This window comes from Vitis vinifera, chromosome 13 (genome assembly GCF_030704535.1).
Source record: "Vitis vinifera cultivar Pinot Noir 40024 chromosome 13, ASM3070453v1".
Taxonomy (NCBI): Eukaryota; Viridiplantae; Streptophyta; class Magnoliopsida; order Vitales; family Vitaceae; genus Vitis; species Vitis vinifera.
In genome coordinates, this window is record NC_081817.1 from 27310105 (window position 1) to 27331215 (window position 21111).

General features: G+C 39.5%; 1 protein-coding gene across 2 annotated transcripts; it reads right to left on the minus strand.

Moving 5' to 3' along the window:
• Positions 1–449: 449 nt before the first annotated feature.
• Positions 450–19446, minus strand: LOC100262007 (notchless protein homolog). 2 transcript variants are annotated; one of them, XM_010661154.2, is made up of 13 exons: positions 19169–19446; positions 18405–18486; positions 18197–18286; positions 17021–17146; positions 16480–16607; positions 15551–15750; positions 15366–15429; positions 14844–14954; positions 3127–3264; positions 1926–2068; positions 1790–1844; positions 1163–1219; positions 450–1047 (listed from the first exon to the last, which is right to left on the minus strand). In XM_010661154.2, exons 1-13 carry the CDS (start codon positions 19322–19324, stop codon positions 982–984), a joined length of 1416 nt encoding a protein of 471 aa, XP_010659456.1. In that variant the 5' UTR covers positions 19325–19446; the 3' UTR covers positions 450–981. The 2 variants fall into 2 exon arrangements, with proteins under 2 accessions (XP_010659456.1, XP_002276009.1); XM_002275973.5 differs by having other exon boundaries at positions 450–1072; positions 19169–19445.
• Positions 19447–21111: the final 1665 nt, after the last annotated feature.

A 21111-nucleotide genomic window follows, 5' to 3' on the forward strand; every position in this document is an offset into this window, starting at 1 on the left:
ATTGCAGGATTATCTGGAATTGTTTCTGATTATAGTGATTCACAAGTAGTAACAGGTCTCTTGACTTCTTTCAGATTTCCAAATGTACTTCTCTTAAGTCTTTCCAAGAGCCCAGATTCTAGCAATCCACCTTCAAGTTTAGACTAAAAGAATATTGTCTAATGCAAAAGGAGAAACAACACTTCTCTTGATATCATTTTTCCGTAGGGTGGAAGGAGAGGGTATAAGGAGAGGATCCAACCCAATACAAAAAAATGCATGAGATGCTGCATCCTGATGGGACGAAGAAAAGAAGAATAACCAAATTGTTTGGCTTGACCAAGAAAGAAACAAAGAAAACAGAGCTGAAGAAAAGAAATTGGTAACATATGTGCTCAGATATTCCAACCATCGAAGGATACTGGGGTGGTATTTACCTAAAGGTCCACAGCTGAAGCAAGCAAACCATGTAAAGTCAAACAAGTTGTGCTCTATTTAAAAAATTTCATATGATATATATGCCCATGAGTGCTACATTTCATAATTTCATTCAACTGTCATGCTGCAAACTCTCTGGATCAATGCACAGAGCTACTATTAAAGAGACATTCAAAGCCATGGCACCTTTTTCCTGATCTGCAAACCTAATGAATAAGATTCAGTCTAAGTAATAAAAATATTACAGCTGAATAAAGTTTTCTACCATTCTCGACGAATGGGTACAGAGCATATCAGAAGGGTTTTCTCCAGCATGCAGGCTTATCTAGATACTATAGGTGTCCCAAAGTTGTAGAACACCTGAACCAATTGATAGAATACCGGAAATACTCTGAAAAGGGGACTGCTCCACAAACCACCCTTAATCCCTCAAAACATCAGCACTTGGTGCACAACCTTTAAGTTACACCTAAGGTAGACTGTAACTGTAGGCAGAAGCTGAGTGCCTGCCAGGTCCATCATGTTGTGGAAGAATCATGTCAATCTTCATTTCATACATCTCCTTCAGCCATCAACCCATCCATAACTTGAGCACCCTGTCCCGACCGCCAGAGGCCACCTTCTCACCATCTGGACTCCAATCAACAGCAAAAACCTTTCCAGAATAGGAAAAGGAGGAAAACATTAATTAAAACAGGTCAATGCCAAAAGAAGAATATTAACTAGACTTGGAATAAGAACATACCTCATCTTCATGGCCTGGAAGATCTTGTTTTAACTTGTGTGTCCTGATATCCCAAACCTATATGGTAAACAATATTAATCGAATTAATTGATATGTTGTTGCTGTGAAAAAGGACAGCACTCACATTTCCAACTGGGCACAGAATTTCCCACCAGCTCTGAAAATTCTAGCCCCAGATTTGTATACATGCCCATCATCAATATTAGTAATTGGTTTGACAGATTTGCAACAATTTAACACAACTACAAGGCTTAGTGTGATGGGAGTGTCTGTGGTGGTCAAGAGTGCAAGGCAGGATCCATTAGAAATATCCAAAGTAGGCCTTTATAGGATTTTTTTATTTTAGTATATTTTCATATTACATATTACACATTACTCTTTCCCAAATTACTGTTTAAACTTGAGGGGAAAAAAAAGGTGTCATATGACGATATCTAACTGTAGTTTACCAAAAACTTCATACAGAAAGAGTATAACTCAACTCAGGAAGAAATATTTTTCCTATCTCTACCTTGGTTCTTTTATTTTTTAGTGCCTTGACAAGTTATAAAAAAGAAACAGAATGATTCAACCATATGATAAGCCCATCAATACCATAAAAGGAAGATAATAATTTCTACAATTTACCTTCAGTGTAGAGTCCTTGCTTCCACTCAAAAGAAGCCTACTATCAGCGGACCAACTGTAGGGCAACATGAAACAAGATGATTGTCTGTACAAAAGAAAGGATTGGTTTAAACAAAAATAATAGAGCAATTCAAACCTTATCTGATAAACAGGACCAACATGACCTCGAAAAGCGGCAACAAATTTCCCTGTTGTACCATTCCATAACTTGACAGACTTGTCAAACGAAGCACTTGCTACCCATTGTCCATCAGGGGAAAAGTAAACATGGTTCACAAGCTGACAGCAAGCAAAACATTAAAGGCTCAACTTAAGAGTTTGAAGAAAGAAATCGATGCAATTGGATAGGTTTAAAATTTAGGGTCTCTTTACCATGCATAGAGAACTTCATTGATAAAAAACAGCCCATGGATGCCTACTCCAATGGGCAATGTCAAGTTGAATTTTGATGGATGCTCTTTGGGCAACCCAGGACAATTGAGAATTGGAGGAACACTTACAGATCATAATAGATCATTAGTGAAAGCATTCCCTAAGAATGCTAGAGTGGGTCTAGCCATTGAGGTGGAGATTTCAATGTTGATGAAAGGGCTAAAGCTTGCTAAACCCGAGGGTTTATCTAGTCTTCTAGTAGAAGGAGGTTCTACAGTAGTGATATATTGGGTAAATGATGAGAGACGCTCGTGGCAGTTTGATGGATGGCTACACCAAATTTTTGACATTACTCTAGAGTTAGGGTGTTCATTCTGTTGGATTCCTTGGGAAGCTAACCAGGTAGACGATATTTCAGCAAGATGGGGAGCAAAACAGTTGATTCCTTTTGTAGGGGATTTTCTACCCCCCTAAGTTCTTGAGTTTCATTTTATTTTTATTTTTTTGATAGGTAAATTTAGAGAATATACAAAATGCACTTGGAAAATGGTACATCAAAGTACACACGAAGTATACAAAAGGCAAGCAAGAGAGAGAAGGAAAAAGCAAATACCAACCTCCTACACCCCCTCAAAAGCTGGATTATCCCTGGCTGGTACTCCCAAAACCAAAGAACACCCCAAACCTACACCAACTGAAACACCTTAAACTACCCCCTGGAGTAGATAGTTTTTTTCCCACTTGTGACCACAACTACGTAGTCGTCATTCAAGGCATATGCATAAGTTAATAGGATTATTTGTCTAATTATTTCCTAATAAACAACATCACAACAGAAGCAATTAAATTTGAGATTATTTTCCAACATAGGTTACCATATCAGCATTAAGCAACAACCTACGGAAACAATGACATGAAAAATGCCTTAGCCAACCTTTTTAACTGTAAGAAATATAAGTTTGTACCTGCTGATGACCTGTCATACGAGTTTTGGGATGTTTGCTGTCAGCAGGTTCCCAAAGAAACATGGTGAAATCATCAGATCCTGAAACCAGTCTTTCTGGCGCATTGCCTTTCATTTTCTTGTACCTTTCCAAAGCCACCTGATTTAGTAATAAGGAATAAATATGAGCAGCTGTTTAGAAAAGGATGAAGAAAGAGCTGGCCAGACTTTGGAGGGGAAGAATTGCACAAACCGTGCTTGCATGTGTGTATGTGCAGGTGGGAGAGAGAGAGAGAGAGAGAGAGAGTTAGAGATATTCATTTTAGTAACTTGACCTTTTTTGAGGTGCATATGATACAATTATAGGCTTACCTTGAGCATGGAAATAGGATATATCATACACCAAGACTAGTTACAATGGTGCTAATGCTACTGATTGAACATCCTCAGTAGTTTAATGCAAAAAATTCAGCAAAACTTGTAGTTTGAATCGGTTCGATTGACACATCCTCTAAAGAACAATACAAAGATTAGAACTTTCTGTTTTAGAGTTAAAATATTTTTTGATCAAATGTTTTCCTTTTCTTGGTCAAGGGGTCTTTGGGAGACGTAGATTCATCTTTTTCTTTTTCATTTTATTTATTTATTTATATCAGAAAGTAAACAATCCATTGAATCATGAATCAAAAGTCCTTTAAGCGAAGTAACAACCACAAGAAAAAGAATAGCAAAGCCAAAAACAACCAAGAAGCCCGAATACAGATAGTTTGGGTGGGGCATGAGCCCTCTATGTGCCTACCCTAAATCCTTTTCCCAATTTCTGGACCATGACCTCAATCTTAGGCACATGCCTTTTGAACATGGCTCCAAAATTACAGATCTTAAAAACATGAAACAACCATATACAGAATCATAGCCCCATGGGTTAGTATATTTTTAACTTTTGAATCAACATACTTTTTTTTGAATCCTATCAAAAATATTTTTTGTGACAGTAAGAAAATCATCTTCCAATTTAACAACTTTCTTGATCTTATTCAACATTTTTTATCAATCTATGAACAGAAAACATGACTAATATTCAAGTTTCATTTTGTAGCTGAGCTTTTGGGTTCATCCAAGCCCAATGCCCTGAAAAGATGATGCGTGTCTGGAAAGAAAAGACAAAATCGGACATGTTTCACATTCAAGGGTCCAGTATTACTCTAAAATGCAATCGAGGAAAATACATCAAAAAGCGTTGATTGATAGTTTTTGTTGAATATAATGTATGTATAGTATACTATCTTTCCTTGTTAATATAGGTCACATGTATGGTAGTTAGGACTCCTAGCCTTGTATATATATATCTCTCAATTGTAAGTAGAGATTACAATGAATGAATAAGGTTTTTCTCCTCTCTCTCTCTCTCTCAACATGGTATCAGAGCCAAAGGAGAAAACCTAATTTTTTTTTTCAACCTCATCGCCGTCGGATCTCCATCACGCCGGCAACCTTTTCCGGCGACATTTTCCGGCGACCTTTTTTTCCGGGAAACGACCACATATTCCGAACCGCCGGAGGCTGATCTACACGCCAGTGGAAACCCCACCGGCAACCGGCATCTCACGCGCCCCCACGCGCCGCCCTTCTCCTCCGGCCTGTCACCCACGCGCCGGCGCGTGACGGCGCGTGGCCCACTTTCCGGCCACTTCCGACACCTCTCCAGGCTCGTTCGGCGCCGTCTTGGCCTTCTAGCCCTCCGGCAGTCCTCCCCGAGCCCTGCATCTCCATTTTTTCCCTGTTTTTGGCCTTCTTGCCATTCCGGCCACCTCCGACAGGGCTCCCCCTCCATCCCCGAGGCTTGGGTGCTGCTTCTCTTCCTCTCCAGGCACGTCACGACCTTTTTTTCTCCATTGATTGCACCTCTCACAGCCGTGGTTTCACTGTTTTTCTCTCTCCGCCGAAATCTGAACCCATCTTAGGGCTCTCTTCGATCCAAATACGTGAATATGACCACCAAAAATCAGATCTTTACGTCTGTTCTCTCTGGATCTCCTCTGATTACCTCAGAGAAATTGGTTGGCAGTGAGAATTATCTCTCCTGGTCTGCCTCTGTTGAACTTTGGTTTATGGGTCAAGGATATGAGGATCATTTGGTTACCCAGGAGGCAGATATCCCTGAGGTTGACCGCGTACAGTGGAGGAAGATAGATGCACAGTTGTGTAGTGTATTATGGCAATCGGTTGATCCCCGGATTCTTCTTCATCTTCAGGCCTATAAAACTTGTTTTAAATTTTGGACTCAGGCCAAAGGATTATACACGAATGATATCCAGCGTCTTTATAAGGTGGCTTCTGCTATTGTCCATCTCAGCCAACAGGACTTGGATCTATCTACTTATATTGGTCAGATTGCCTCTCTTAAGGAGCAGTTCTTGACTGTGATGCCTCTTACTCCTGATGTTGGGGCTCAACAAACACAGCTTGACAAGTTCTTCATGGTCCTTACTCTTATTGGCCTCCGTCCGGATCTTGAGCCTATTCGTGATCAGATTCTTGGTAGTTCATCAGTTCCGTCCTTGGATGATGTGTTTGCTCGCCTCCTCCGTATCTCGTCCACTCAGACTTTGCCATCTGATAGCGCTTCAGATTCTTCTATGTTAGTTTCTCAAACTACCTCTCGAGGAGGACGCAGTGGTACCCGAGGTAGAGGCCAACGTCCTCATTGCACCTATTGCAATAAACTTGGCCACACTCGCGATCGTTGCTATCAGTTACATGGAAGACCTCCTCGCACTGCCCATATGGCCCAGTCCTCTGATTCTCCGCTGTCTCAGCCTCCGAGCTCCTCCGCATCTCAGACATCTCAGGCTTCTATTGCCTCTGTTGCCCAGCCTGGTAATGCCTCTGCCTGCCTTACCCACACATCTTCTCTTGGACCCTGGATTCTAGATTCTGGAGCATCTGATCACCTATCTGGTAATAAGGATCTTTTCTCCTCTATTACTACTACCTCTGATTTACCTACTGTTACCTTAGCTAATGGTTCTCAAACTGTGGCTAAAGGTATTGGTTTGGCCCTTCCTCTGCCTTCTCTACCTCTCACTTCTGTCCTTTATACTCCTGAATGTCCTTTTAATCTTATTTCCATCAGCAAAATCACTCGTACTCTTAATTGCTCTATTACCTTTTCTGATAAATTTGTGACCTTGCAGGACCGGAGTACGGGGAAGACGATTGGCATAGGACGTGAGTCTCAAGGCCTCTATCACCTCACCTCAGATTCATCTCCTGCAGTTTGCATTTCCACTGATGCCCCTCTCCTCATTCACAATCGTCTGGGCCACCCTAGTCTCTCCAAGTTCCAGAAGATGGTTCCTCGTTTTTCAACCTTGTCGTCGCTTCCGTGTGAGTCATGTCAGCTTGGGAAACATACTCGTGTCTCGTTCCCAAAGCGTTTGAATAATCGGGCAAAGTCTCCTTTTGAGCTTGTCCACACTGATGTTTGGGGTCCTTGTCGGACTGCGTCTACTTTAGGATTTCAGTATTTTGTCACTTTCATTGATGACTATTCTCGATGTACTTGGTTATTTTTAATGAAGAATCGAGCTGAGTTATTCTCTATTTTCCAGAAATTTTATACTGAAATCCAAACCCAGTTCAATATTTCTATTCGTGTGTTACGCAGTGACAATGCCAGGGAATATTTTTCAGCCCAATTTACTTCGTTTATGTCTCATCATGGGATTCTTCATCAGTCTTCTTGTGCTCATACTCCTCAACAAAATGGGGTAGCTGAACGCAAGAATCGACATCTTGTTGAGACAGCTCGTACTCTCCTCCTCCATAGTCATGTTCCTTTTCGCTTTTGGGGGGACGCTGTTCTTACCGCTTGTTATTTGATTAATCGTATGCCCTCCTCTGTCTTACACGATCAGATTCCTCACTCCCTTCTTTTCCCTGACCAACCACTTTATTTCCTTCCTCCTCGTGTCTTTGGTTGTACTTGCTTTGTTCATATTCTCACTCCTGGACAGGACAAGCTTTCCGCCAAAGCCATGAAGTGCCTCTTCTTGGGATATTCCAGACTTCAGAAGGGTTATCGTTGTTATTCCCTTGAGACTCATCGGTACTTTATCTCCGCTGATGTCACCTTCTTTGAGGACTCACCATTCTTTTCCACCACTTCTGAGTCTCTTCCTGTTTCTGAAGTCTTGCCCATTCCCATTGTCTCCCCACCTGATGTTATGCCCCCTCGACCACTTCAGGTTTATCATCGTCGCCCTCGTGTCGTTGCTCCTCTCCCTTTTCCTGAGGCACCTGCTGACTCACTTCCTATCCCTTCGGCTTCACCTGCCCCGGCTCTGCCTTCTCCTAATGACTTACCTATTGCTGTTCGGAAAGGTACTCGCTCTACTCGTAATCCTCATCCTATTTACAATTTTTTGAGTTATCATCGATTATCTTCACCCTATTCTGCTTTTGTTTCTGCTATATCCTCTGTTTCTCTTCCAAAGAGCACCCATGAAGCTCTTTCCCATCCAGGCTGGCGACAGGCAATGGTGGATGAAATGGCTGCTCTGCACTCTAATGGCACTTGGGATCTTGTTGTTTTACCCTCTGGTAAATCTACAGTTGGTTGTCGTTGGGTCTATGCAGTTAAGGTTGGTCCTGATGGTCAGGTTGATCGCCTTAAGGCCCGTTTAGTTGCTAAAGGCTATACTCAAGTTTATGGTTCTGATTATGGTGACACATTCTCTCCTGTTGCCAAGATTGCTTCTGTCCGCTTGCTTCTCTCCATGGCTGCTATGTGTTCTTGGCCTCTTTATCAGTTGGATATTAAAAATGCCTTCCTTCATGGTGATCTTGCCGAGGAAGTTTATATGGAGCAACCTCCTGGTTTTGTTGCTCAGGGGGAGTCTGGTTTAGTGTGCAGGTTACGCCGTTCTCTATATGGCTTGAAACAATCTCCTCGAGCATGGTTTAGCCGTTTTAGTTCTGTTGTTCAAGAGTTTGGCATGCTTCGCAGTACAGCAGACCATTCAGTTTTTTATCATCATAACTCCTTGGGGCAGTGTATTTATCTGGTTGTTTATGTGGACGACATCGTCATTACAGGCAGTGATCAGGATGGTATTCAAAAACTAAAGCAACATCTTTTTACCCACTTTCAGACCAAAGACTTGGGGAAACTCACGTATTTCTTGGGAATTGAGATAGCTCAATCTAGTTCTGGTGTGGTCCTTTCCCAAAGGAAATATGCTTTAGACATCCTGGAAGAAACCGGTATGTTAGACTGCAAACCGGTAGACACACCTATGGATCCGAATGTCAAACTTGTACCAGGACAGGGGGAGCCTTTAGGAGACCCCGGGAGATATCGACGGCTCGTAGGTAAATTGAACTATCTCACCATTACTCGTCCAGACATTTCTTTTCCTGTGAGTGTTGTTAGTCAATTCCTACAGTCACCATGTGATAGCCATTGGGATGCCGTAATCCGTATCCTTCGATATATCAAAAGTACACCAGGCCAAGGTGTATTGTACGAGAACAGAGGTCATACTCAAGTTGTTGGTTACACAGATGCAGATTGGGCTGGCTCACCCACAGATAGACGTTCCACTTCAGGGTACTGTGTTTTTATTGGAGGTAATCTAATATCTTGGAAGAGTAAGAAACAAGATGTAGTGGCCAGATCTAGCGCTGAAGCCGAGTATCGAGCTATGGCTTTGGCAACATGTGAACTCATATGGTTGAGACATCTTCTTCAGGAGTTGAGATTTGGAAAGGATGAACAGATGAAACTCATCTGTGATAACCAGGCCGCATTACATATTGCATCCAATCCAGTCTTTCATGAAAGGACCAAGCATATTGAAGTTAACTGTCATTTCATTAGAGAGAAGATCGCATCAGGATGTGTTGCTACAAGTTTTGTCAATTCAAATGATCAACTAGCAGACATCTTCACTAAATCTCTCAGAGGTCCTAGGATTAAATATATTTGTAACAAGCTTGGTGCATATGACGTATATGCTCCAGCTTGAGGGGGAGTGTTGAATATAATGTATGTATAGTATACTATCTTTCCTTGTTAATATAGGTCACATGTATGGTAGTTAGGACTCCTAGCCTTGTATATATATATCTCTCAATTGTAAGTAGAGATTACAATGAATGAATAAGGTTTTTCTCCTCTCTCTCTCTCTCTCAACAGTTTTCATCAAAAAGCGTTGATTGATGGTTTTTGTTTTTGCTTTTTTTTTTTATAAAAAAAAAAAAATCAGGAAAAGCATTGATTGATATGCAGATACCGCCATGTCTGTAACAACCACAGAAAGCTTCCATGGAGACTAGCTAAAGGGTATGGAAAAAATGGGCATGATTTTGAAAAGGAAATAATACAAATTGAGAAAATTACTGAGATTCCAAACACATGATTTTAATTGGTGACATAATTAGATATATTGAAATGCTGCAATAGGGCTTGTACTTCTAAACCAAATGGTTACGTTAATGCATGGACAAAGTTGTTGATTTTGTTTATGCATTTCTGTGAAAGAACAAGAAGGAACATGTTGAATATAATGTATTTATAGTATGTTATCTTTCCTTGTTAATATAGGTCACATGTATGGTAGTTAGGACTCCTAGCCTTGTATATATATATATATCTCTCTCAATTGTAAGTAGATATTACATGAATGAGAATTAAGGTTTTTCTTCTTTCTCTCTCTTTCAACATGGTATCAGAGCCAAGGAAGAAAACCTAATTCTTCCCTATTTCCCGTGTCATCAACTCCGGGAAACCTTCTTTCCTGTTTCCCGTGTCATCAACTCCGGGAAACCTTCCGGTGACCGTGTTTCATTCCGGTCACCTTCCCCATCTCCCAATACTTTCTGGTCAGTTGGATCGTCGTCAGAAAACACTCACCGCCGGCGAACTTTTCCGGCGAACTTTCCGGCGACGTCTTTTTCCGACACCGACCACACCAAGAGGAGCGCCTGGAGGAGATCTCCAACTTTTTCAAAAGCATCGGAGCCAGAAAACCCTCCACGCGCCGACCACGCGCACTTTTACGGCCGGCGACTGAATCTCACGCACCGGCGCGTGAGGCCTTTTCCGGCGACGCGCCTCCTCCTCCAGCCTCGCCTGACGCCGACCAGCATCCCTACCTACCTGGTTCTCCCATCCGAGCCCTGCACGTACCTCTTTTAGGGATTTTTGTCTCTGTCAGCCCTCCAAACAGCCTTTCCGGTAAAGTTTCGGCTACTTTTTCTCCACCCCAATCCCTGCACGTGCCTTGGGAAGTGTTCTTCTACCTTTCTGGTGGTACCACGTCGCGATCTGAGGCCGTCTCCCTTTTTCGGTGGTGCCACGCCGCAATCTGAAGCCGTATTAGGGCTCTCTTCGATCCAAACATAAGATAAGTGGATATGGCTACTAAAGCTTCCATTTTTTCCTCTGTCATATCTGGATCTCCTATGATTACTTCAGAGAAATTGGTTGGCAGTGAAAATTATCTTTCCTGGTCTGCCTCTGTTGAACTTTGGTTTATGGGTCAAGGATATGAGGATCACTTGGTTACCCAGGAGGCAGATATCCCTGAGGTTGACCGCGTACAGTGGAGGAAGATAGATGCACAGTTATGTAGTGTATTATGGCAATCGGTTGATCCCAGGATTCTTCTTCATCTTCAGGCCTATAAAACTTGTTTTAAATTTTGGACTCAGGCCAAAGGATTATACACGAATGATATCCAGCGTCTTTATAAGGTGGTTTCTGCTATTGTCCATATCAGCCAACAGGACTTGGATCTATCTACTTATATTGGTCAGATTGCCTCTCTTAAGGAGCAGTTCTTGACTGTGATGCCTCTTACTCCTGATGTTGGGGCTCAACAAACACAGCTTGACAAGTTCTTCATAGTCCTTACTCTTATTGGCCTCCGTCCGAATCTTGAGCCTATTCGTGATCAGATTCTTGGTAGTTCATCAGTTCCGTCCTTGGATGATGTGTTTGCTCGTCTCCTCCGTATCTCGTCCACTCAGACTTTGCCATCTAATAGCACTTCAGATTCTTCTATGTTAGTTTCTCAAACTACCTCTCGAGGAGGACGCAGTAGTACCCGAGGTAGAGGCCAACGTCCTCATTGCACCTATTGCAATAAACTTGGCCACACTCGCGATCGTTGCTATCAGTTACATGGAAGGCCTCCTCGCACTGCCCATATGGCCCAGTCCTCTGATTCTCCACTGCCTCAGCCTCCGAGCTCCTCCGTATCTCAGACATCTCAGGCTTCTATTGCCTCTGTTGCCCAGCCTGGTAATGTCTCTGCCTGCCTTACCCACACATCTTCTCTTGGACCCTGGATTCTAGATTCTGGAGCATCTGATCACCTATCTGGTAATAAGGATCTTTTCTCCTCTATTACTACTACCTCTGCTTTACCTACTGTTACCTTAGCTAATGGTTCTCAAACTGTGGCTAAAGGTATTGGTTTGGCCCTTCCTCTGCCTTCTATACCTCTCACTTCTGTCCTTTATACTCCTGAATGTCCTTTTAATCTTATTTCCATCAGCAAAATCACTCGTACTCTTAATTACTCTATTACCTTTTCTGATAAATTTGTGACCTTGCAGGACCGGAGTACGGGGAAGACGATTGGCATAGGACGTGAGTCTCAAGGCCTCTATCACCTCACCTCGGATTCATCTCCTGCAGTTTGCATTTCCACTGATGCTCCTCTCCTCATTCATAATCGTCTGGGCCACCCTAGTCTCTCCAAGTTTCAGAAGATGGTCCCTCGTTTTTCCACTTTGTCGTCGCTTCCGTGTGAGTCATGTCAGCTTGGGAAACATACTCGTGTCTTGTTCCCAAAGCGTTTGAATAATCGGGCAAAGTCTCCTTTTGAGCTTGTCCACACTGATGTTTGGGGTCCTTGTCGGACTGCGTCTACTTTAGGATTTCAGTATTTTGTCACTTTCATTGATGACTATTCTCGATGTACTTGGTTATTTTTAATGAAAAATTGAGCTGAGTTATTCTCTATTTTCCAGAAATTTTATGCTGAAATCCAAACTCAGTTCAACATTTCTATTCGTGTGTTACGCAGTGACAATGCCAGGGAATATTTTTCAGCCCAATTTACTTCGTTTATGTCTCATCATGGGATTCTTCATCAGTCTTCTTGTGCTCATACTCCTCAACAAAATGGGGTAGCTGAACGCAAGAATTGACATCTTGTTGAGACAACTCGTACTATCCTCCTCCATAGTAACGTTCCTTTTCGTTTTTGGGGGGACGCTGTTCTTACCGCTTGTTATTTGATTAATCGTATGCCCTCCTCTGTCTTACATGATCAGATTCCTCACTCCCTTATCTTTCCTAACCAACCACTTTATTTCCTTCCTCCTCGTGTCTTTGGTTGTACTTGCTTTGTTCATATTCTCACTCCTGGACAGGACAAGCTTTCCGCCAAAGCCATGAAGTGCCTCTTCTTGGGATATTCCAGACTTCAGAAGGGTTATCGTTGTTATTCCCTTGAGACTCATCGATACTTTATCTCCGCTAATGTCACCTTCTTTGAGGACTCACCATTCTTTTCCACCACTTCTGAGTCTCTTCCTGTGTCTGAAGTCTTGCCCATTCCCATTGTCTCCCCACCTGATGCTATGCCTCCTCGACCACTTCAGGTTTATCATCGTTGCCCTCGTGTCGTTGCTCCTCTCCCTTTTGCTGAGGCATCTGCTGACTCACTTCCTATCCCTTCGGCTTCACCTGCCCCGGCTCTGCCTTCTCCTAATGACTTACCCATTGCTGTTCGGAAAGGTACTCGCTCTACTCGTAATCCTCATCCTATTTACAATTTTTTGAGTTATCATCGATTATCTTCACCCTATTCTGCTTTTGTTTCTGCTTTATCCTCTATTTCTCTTCCAAAGAGCACCCATGAAGCTCTTTCCCATCCAGGCTGGCGCCAGGCAATGGTGGATGAAATGGCTGCTCTGCACTCTAATGGCACTTGGGATCTTGTTGTTTTACCCTCTGGTAAATCTACCGTTGGTTGTCGTTGGGTCTACGCAATTAAGGTTGGTCCTAATGGTCAGGTTGATCGCCTTAAGGCCCGCTTAGTTGCTAAAGGCTATACTCAGATTTATGGTTCTGATTATGGTGAGACATTCTCTCCTGTTGCCAAGATTGCTTCTGTACGTCTGCTTCTCTCCATGGCTGCTATGTGCTCTTGGCCTCTTTATCAGTTGGATATTAAAAATACCTTCCTTCATGGTGATCTTGCCGAGGAAGTTTATATGGAGCAACCTCCTGGTTTTGTTGCTAAGGGGGAGTCTAGTTTAGTGTGCAGGTTACGCCGTTCTCTATATGGCTTGAAACAATCTCCTCGAGCATGGTTTGGCCGTTTTAGTTCTGTTGTTCAAGAGTTTGGCATGCTTCGCAGTACAGCAGACCATTCAGTTTTCTATCATCATAACTCCTTGGGGCAGTGTATTTATCTGGTTGTTTATGTGGACGCATCATCATTACAGGTAGTAATCAGGATGGTATTCAGAAACTAAAGCAACATCTTTTTACCCACTTTCAGACCAAAGACTTGGGGAAACTCAAGTATTTCTTGGGAATTGAGATAGCTCAATCCAGTTCTGGTGTGGTTCTTTCCCAAAGGAAGTATGTTTTAGACATCCTGGAAGAAACCGGTATGTTAGACTGTAAACCGGTAGACACACCTATGGATCAGAATGTCAAACTTGTACTAGGACAGGGGGAGCCTTTAGGAGACCCCGGGAGATATCGACGGCTCGTAGGTAAATTGAACTATCTCACCATTACTCGTCCAGACATTTCTTTTCCTGTGAGTGTTGTTAGTCAATTCCTACAGTCACCATGTGATAGCCATTGGGATGCCGTAATCCGCATTCTTCGATATATCAAAAGTACACCAGGCCAAGGTGTATTGTACGAGAACAGAGGTCATACTCAAGTTGTTGGTTACACAGATGCAGATTGGGCTGGCTCACCCACAGATAGACGTTCCACTTCAGGGTACTGTGTTTTTATTGGAGGTAATCTAATATCTTGGAAGAGTAAGAAACAAGATGTAGTGGTCAGATCTAGCGCTGAAGCCGAGTATCGAGCTATGGCTTTGGCAACATGTGAACTCATATGGTTGAGACATCTTCTTCGGGAGTTGAGATTTGGAAAGGATGAACAGATGAAACTCATCTGTGATAACCAGGCCGCATTACATATTGCATCCAATCTAGTCTTTCATGAAAGGACCAAGCATATTGAAGTTGACTGTCATTTCATTAGAGAGAAGATCGAATCAGGATGTGTTGCTACAAGTTTTGTTAATTCAAATGATCAACTAGCAGACATCTTCACTAAATCTCTCAGAGGTCCTAGGATTAAATATATTTGTAACAAGCTTGGTGCATATGACGTATATGCTCCAGCTTGAGGGGGAGTGTTGAATATAATGTATTTATACTATGTTATCTTTCCTTGTTAATATAGGCCACATGTATGGTAGTTAGGACTCCTAGCCTTGTATATATATATATATCTCTCAATTGTAAGTAGATATTACATGAATGAGAATTAAGGTTTTTCTTCTTTCTCTCTCTTTCAATAGAACACATTAAAAACAAGGAAACAAAAATGGTAAGTGCAAAATCCTAAGAAGGATATAAAAAGAAGGATGGGTTTAAATTTAAATTCGACCAACAAAAGATTACCTCCTTCATTTCCTCTGGAGATGTATATTGTTTGCCAGTATGATCAAAAGCTCCAGTGCGAAGAACATATTCAGTGCTCAATGCAAGGGAATTAACCCAATGCCCATGGCCCTAACATCAATTAAAATAAAGCATTAAACTACCACTAGAAATCATTTTGTCACCTTGGATATATATATATATATATATATATTGTGTGTGTGTGTGTGTGTGTGTAGGGGGGGGGGGGGGGGGGGGGGGGGGTGTGTGGGAGAGAGAGAACAAGAAAACAAGGAATAATTATAACGATGCAATACCCAATAATTTTATACAATGCACTCGTCAAAACTAGAATCTAAAGATACACAAGTTAATAGACTTCTCAAAAATAATGACAACAATATTTATAATAGGAAAAAGCTAATGAGAATAATAAAAATGCAAATTATTGTATAAGCTGACAACCTTTTCCCCTTGATGTGGAGAGGAAAAGAAGAAACTAGACTTCAGAAAACCATAACTACCAAAAAAATTTGCATTTACCTTCAATTCCCGAATTAGCTTCCCTTGTGAAGTTTCCCAGACTTTGATGGTACAATCCTGGGAGCTGCAATAGTTGAGCAGAAGATGTGAGCAACGGATATGTGAATATACTAGATTTTTACACAAAACTATAGGATTTGATGACAAATTATTTCATTAGTAACTTCAGATAAAAGACTATATACCCTGTGTATATCACTCCATCTCCACCCCACTTTACACATGTTACTGCAAGAGTGTGGCCACTAAGACAAATTACACATTTTCTAAGTGAGACATCCCATATGCGTGCATCACCATCTTTACTAGAACTTACAAACCGACGACATGGAGCTCTGAGGTGGACTGGTTCCCAAGATATTCCAGTAATCCATTTCTTGTGGCCCTGACATGAAGTAAATTCAAATATTAGTATCCAATAAATTCCTTAGGATGGTTCACATGATAGACTTGAAAATTCATTCCATTAGTTTCATCACTAAAAAAACAGAGGGTCTTTTAAGAATCAAGATTTTGCATCCAAAATACCATAAAAGAAAATCAAGATCAATACATGTCAAGATTGATCGACATGAAAGTAATACAAGCCTCATGCAGAGTCTTATACTGCACACAATAAAATTAATCATTGGTCATTCATATGTCCAACACACTCTTGGGTAGTGGTACACAGTTACATCTCCAATTTATTGGCTATAAACAATTGATTCTAGATGAGATAATCTTCTCCTTGTTACTTACAGAAAAGAAAGTAGCAGGGATGATTACTAATTAACGTATTTGAGGAAACTACAGGTTATAGGGAGTTCTAAATAAAAATCAATGTTAAAAATTTCAAGCACTTGCAAAGTTACTAACATAAAGGTTGAATACAAATCCAACGCACCATTCAAGCACATGGGTGACATGAAGACACAGGAAAACAAGATGGTGACCCATCAAGTGGATTTCAATTCTGAGACAAAATGCTGTGAAGCCCACTCAACAACCACAATGAGACTCCAGAAGTTGGATTAAACTTTGTAAGTGGTTCAAAAGAAAATCAAAGTAGCATTCAAATATCAACTAGGAATATCACTAAATAAGATAGGGGATTCAAATTTAAAGGCTTTACAATAAGTGGATTGCCTGATGGCTTCCCCGTCTGTGGATCCCAGCATTGAAGTTCTCCAGCCTTGCTCCCACTAACAAGATGCTTGCCGTCAGGTGACCATGCAATACAAAGAACCCAATTCTTATGCCCTAAATAAGTTGGAAAATAAAATATTAGTACAATTGCAATATAAAAAAGTTACCAACCAACATGCTTCACATTATCATTAAATAAAAGTTCATTCTGAACGCGCTCTTTGTATAATCCTCATCCCCCTATAGCACCCTTAAAAAAAAGACAGTTACTTCTCTCATCTGGACAAGCATGGGTGTACTACATGAGCATCTCAAATGCCACATGATCTTTAATAACAAGGAATAGCATTTTTTTTTTCTTTTTGATAACAAACGAAACATCCACTTAAGAGCAACAAACAAAGGGGGCACACCCTATGTACACAGGAATAGCTTATTATTTTGGTATACTATCAAAAATTTTGTAAAAAACTAAACATTGTAAGTAAACAGATTGTAAATTAGACACAAATCTTGGATTTTCCAACCTGTACAAGTATACATTGGTGTTTGAGTATTTAGATCCCACAACCGAACTGTTGTGTCACCTGAACCACTTGCTAATTGTCGTCCATCAGGACTAAAGGCAACTGAGAGTACAGCTTCAGTGTGACCTGTAGTGACAAATACACATGACAGATTTATAGAAACAATCAATAATAATAATAGCGTTATGTTGGTAAAGACATTGCATTCAAGGAGAGACCTAGCGAAAGCAATCATAAAATTATCCCTGATAAAAACATAAAAAGGAATTTGGACCAGCTCCAAAGAAGAGGTTGTTCGTTAGTCAATAGGTGTGCTCTTTGCAAAGAGGAGTCAAAATCCATTTACCACATTCTTCTTCATTGTGCTAGGGCAAGGATCTCATGGCTGTTGGTGTTCTCTCTATTTGGTATCCCATGGGTTATTTCTGCCTCAGTTTGGGACACCCTACTACGGTGGCTAGGTTCTTCTGTGAGAAGAAGGCGTAGGAAGGCTTGGAGTTCTGCCCCTTTATATATTTTTTGGACTATATGGAAGGAAAGAAATGAAAACTGTTTGAAGATAAGGAGATGTTAGATCAAAGTCTTAAAAGTTCATTCCTTAACAATATTGCTTTGTGGATTTGAGTGTACATTCATGGGAATTCTTTGTCCTTAATCGATTGTGTAGATTGGTTGGGTCCTTCTTGAGGGTGAGAGTTGTTTCTTGTTTACACCCCTTTTTTGTTATGTTTTCCTCGCTCATTGTATATTCCCAGTGTACTCTTGTGTACTTTATGCTCTTTTAATACAATCATTTACTTATAAAAAAAACATAAAAAGGAATTTAAAAAACAAAGTATTCATTAAAAAGTGGAGGATAGAAAAAAAGGGGAGGAAGTGATATAATATTGTCTTCATGGGTCCTTAGGTGGAAATGGAACCCACGTCAAACCACTCCATATCAGCAAAAATTTTGTTTTTTTTTTTTGTGGGGGGGGTTATTTTGTGATAAGCAAATAAAAGACAGGGTGCAAGAAGCAGCAAGCTAAACAAAGGAAAAGGAACAAAAACAAAAAAAAAGCAATTCTCAATAAGAAGCAACTCCTTTGTCATAAAATTTTCATACATAATATAATTTAGCAAATAAAAAATTTTGAAACATCAATGTCATGACAGGAAGAAACCTAAATCTCATACCAGCAATTGTTGAAGAACAACGATTAATTGGACGAATTCGGAAAACTGCTTGCAGTTGATAAACTATGGGCAGCACCTTCTCCACAGAAACTGAAATTTGTTTGCCCAAAATAAATAAAAATAAGTTCAAGAAGCCAAATTTGTATCAAACAAAATGCTCCACCACATAGAATTACTGTAAGAGCAATTAATGCCGAAGACTTAAAACCTTTGTTTTTTTGCAAATATGTTCCAAGCTGCACAACAAGTTCCTGATCTGATATGTAGAAAGCATAAGGTAGCTTCTCCTCCTGAAGACCCCAAAAAATGCAGAGTTCAACACCCAACTAGTTCATAAAATAGCAAACACAACCAACTATATATTTTCCACAGGTATGGTTCCTAAACCATTTTTCCAAATTAACAACTTCTTGAACATCTTCCAAGCATAATTTTAATTATTGGATACCGGTACACTAAAAAAGAAACCCCAGATGAATTGAATTGCAAATCACATGTGAAAATAACCATAAAATCAGGTAAATTTTGATACAAAAAAATAAGAATTTTTTCCTGTATTCAGCTTAAAAACTTTGACAAATACTAACAAAAAGAAAAACAAAAACTACCTAAATCGAATACAAAATTTGCAAGTTATTTGCCTACCAGCAGTCGCAACCAGACATCCCTATTAGGTTTCAATTATCCATAAACGAAACCAATTGAGAATAAGTCCAGGCCAAAAAATAAATAAATAAATAAGTCGACTCAAAAATTCAGGAATTCAGCCAACGCTCCACCAAAAATTTGATCAAGAATTTCACAAAGAAAAATGTCTCATTCCAGACTGTAGCAATCCAGCTAAAAAGTCAAATAAATACAGTCCAAAAAAAAGAAATCTAACATATGTGAAGTGTATGTTCAAATGTGACCACCTGAGAAAAATCATAGAATGTACTAACTAATCTAAACACCAAATTCGTGAAAACTCACATTGTTGAGAAGCTTGTTTACGATTTGTTGCAGCTCTTTGGGAGCAGCGTTCTGAGGAAGATACATGGGAGGTCCCAGATGATTACCTTCCGGGTCCGTCAACTGGCACATCACGTTCTTGCCTGTCTCCCCTTGCTCTTCTATTTCCATCTCCATTGTTGCTCGTTCACCTAGGGTTTGCTCTCTGCAGCTTCTGCGACTGAAAACGTACCGTCTGGGAGATGAACGGTGGGGGTTTTAGGGTTGTTAGGGTTTTGGGTTCTGCTAGGATGCGGATAGGTTCATCGGAAGGTCTATGAGTTTGCCGGTCTCGGTTTGGACCATTGGGTTTTGGATCGGCCTAGGGCCCAATATGAGCCCGTCTACATCTGCTTCAACACAATATGGGCTTGGGTTGGAGGCCCAAAATAGTCCACCAAGTGAGATTTGAAATCAAAGTTGGGTGTTTGGAATGAAAGAATTCATTCGAGAAAAAAATTTGCATGGATTTTTTTATTGGAGAATTTTTAAGTTTTAAATTTCTTTCAAAAAAAAAAAAGGTGGAATTTCATAACCCCTCATTTGTAGCAGATTTACAAAAAGATAACAAATCTCTAATTTCATCATCTTTACAAGTTAATAATTTTATACTTAAAAAACGATAGGCTGCTTACATCCCTTATTTTCCATGACTTTTTGGTTACCTTTGATTCTCTTGGAAAGTTTAACCGAAAATATAAGAACAAGAAAATACATAAGAAAAGTAGAAAAAAATGAAAGAAAAAAAAATAGATTTAAAGTTAATAAATTATTTTTATATCCTATATCAAATTTATTTCATTTATTTAACTTTTCTATATAAAGATTAAATAATTAAAAATATGTATAATTTTTTTATTGCTTTTAATTATATTTTACTTTTGTTAAAATCTTCCTAAAATCAAATATAAAAAAAATATTTGTAATATATATATATTTTTATTTTCTTAGTACTTTATGATAATCATGCATATTCTAAGAGTGTGTTTGATAATAATTTTAAGAAACATTTTTATTTTTTTCAATACTCGAAAGATAAAAACTTTATAGTATTAAAAAAAGTTAAAAGTACTTCCTAAAATCACTAATAAATGGATTTTAAAATATTATCATATATATGTATATTATTTTTTTAAAACACTTTTTCATTGTATTTTTTCTCATACAAACTATTAGATAAATCAAAATTAATTGAACGCATGACATAATTACACAATTGTCACAAGTCAAAGTTTTAACTCAATTGTTTTACCCAATTGAAATTATTTGTGATTTACGGTCCATTATTTTGACGTCAAATTTTCCTAAAGACGTTATAAAGTTTGGTTTTAAAAATTATCGTAATTCATCTTTTAATGAAATGTGTAGATACTTCGTAGTTCCTTTCCATAGGATTGAAAAAAAAAACACATATACTTAATTAAAGAATTAAAATATTATTGTATCGAGCCCATGCTTTCTTAGGATAAAGTTACAAACCCTAATTTCTAATGCTCATCTTGATGTCTAATGCCATAATACTAAGATGTTTTAAAGCTATAGTAACAAGGTTCTAAGAACCTAACTAAGCTTTATGCACCTTGGCAATAGATGGACCTACCTCATGTTAAATATTAGAGATTTCTCAAATTTGAGAATTCTCTTTCATGGTTGAAGGGTGAAGGCTTATTTAGAAAGAGGTTAATTTCATTGGATTAAAATGAATAAAATATTACTTATCCGATAAATCTCAACACATTTATTTCAAAATAGTCAATTAAGCATTGAACAATTTATAATTACTTTTATAATTTAATTGACTTTTATTCACTAAAGGCATAAAAATAGGAGTTTTGACCAATAATATTATGTTTTAAAAAAATTATAAAAACTAGATTGAATAGCAAAATAATTCCTAATTTAGTGTACTTTTGCTACGTAAGCAT

Excerpts from the sequence above, each read along its gene's own strand:
- LOC100262007 (XM_002275973.5), bottom strand. The coding sequence starts at position 19,324 with ATGGAGATGGAAATAGAAGAGCAAGGGGAGACAGGCAAGAACGTGATG. Across the intron at positions 16,608-17,020 it reads ACCAATGTATACTTGTACAG|GGCATAAGAATTGGGTTCTT; the intron begins GTTGGAAAATCC and ends CAACTTATTTAG. Across the intron at positions 1,220-1,789 it reads GCAAGGACTCTACACTGAAG|GTTTGGGATATCAGGACACA; the intron begins GTAAATTGTAGA and ends TTTACCATATAG.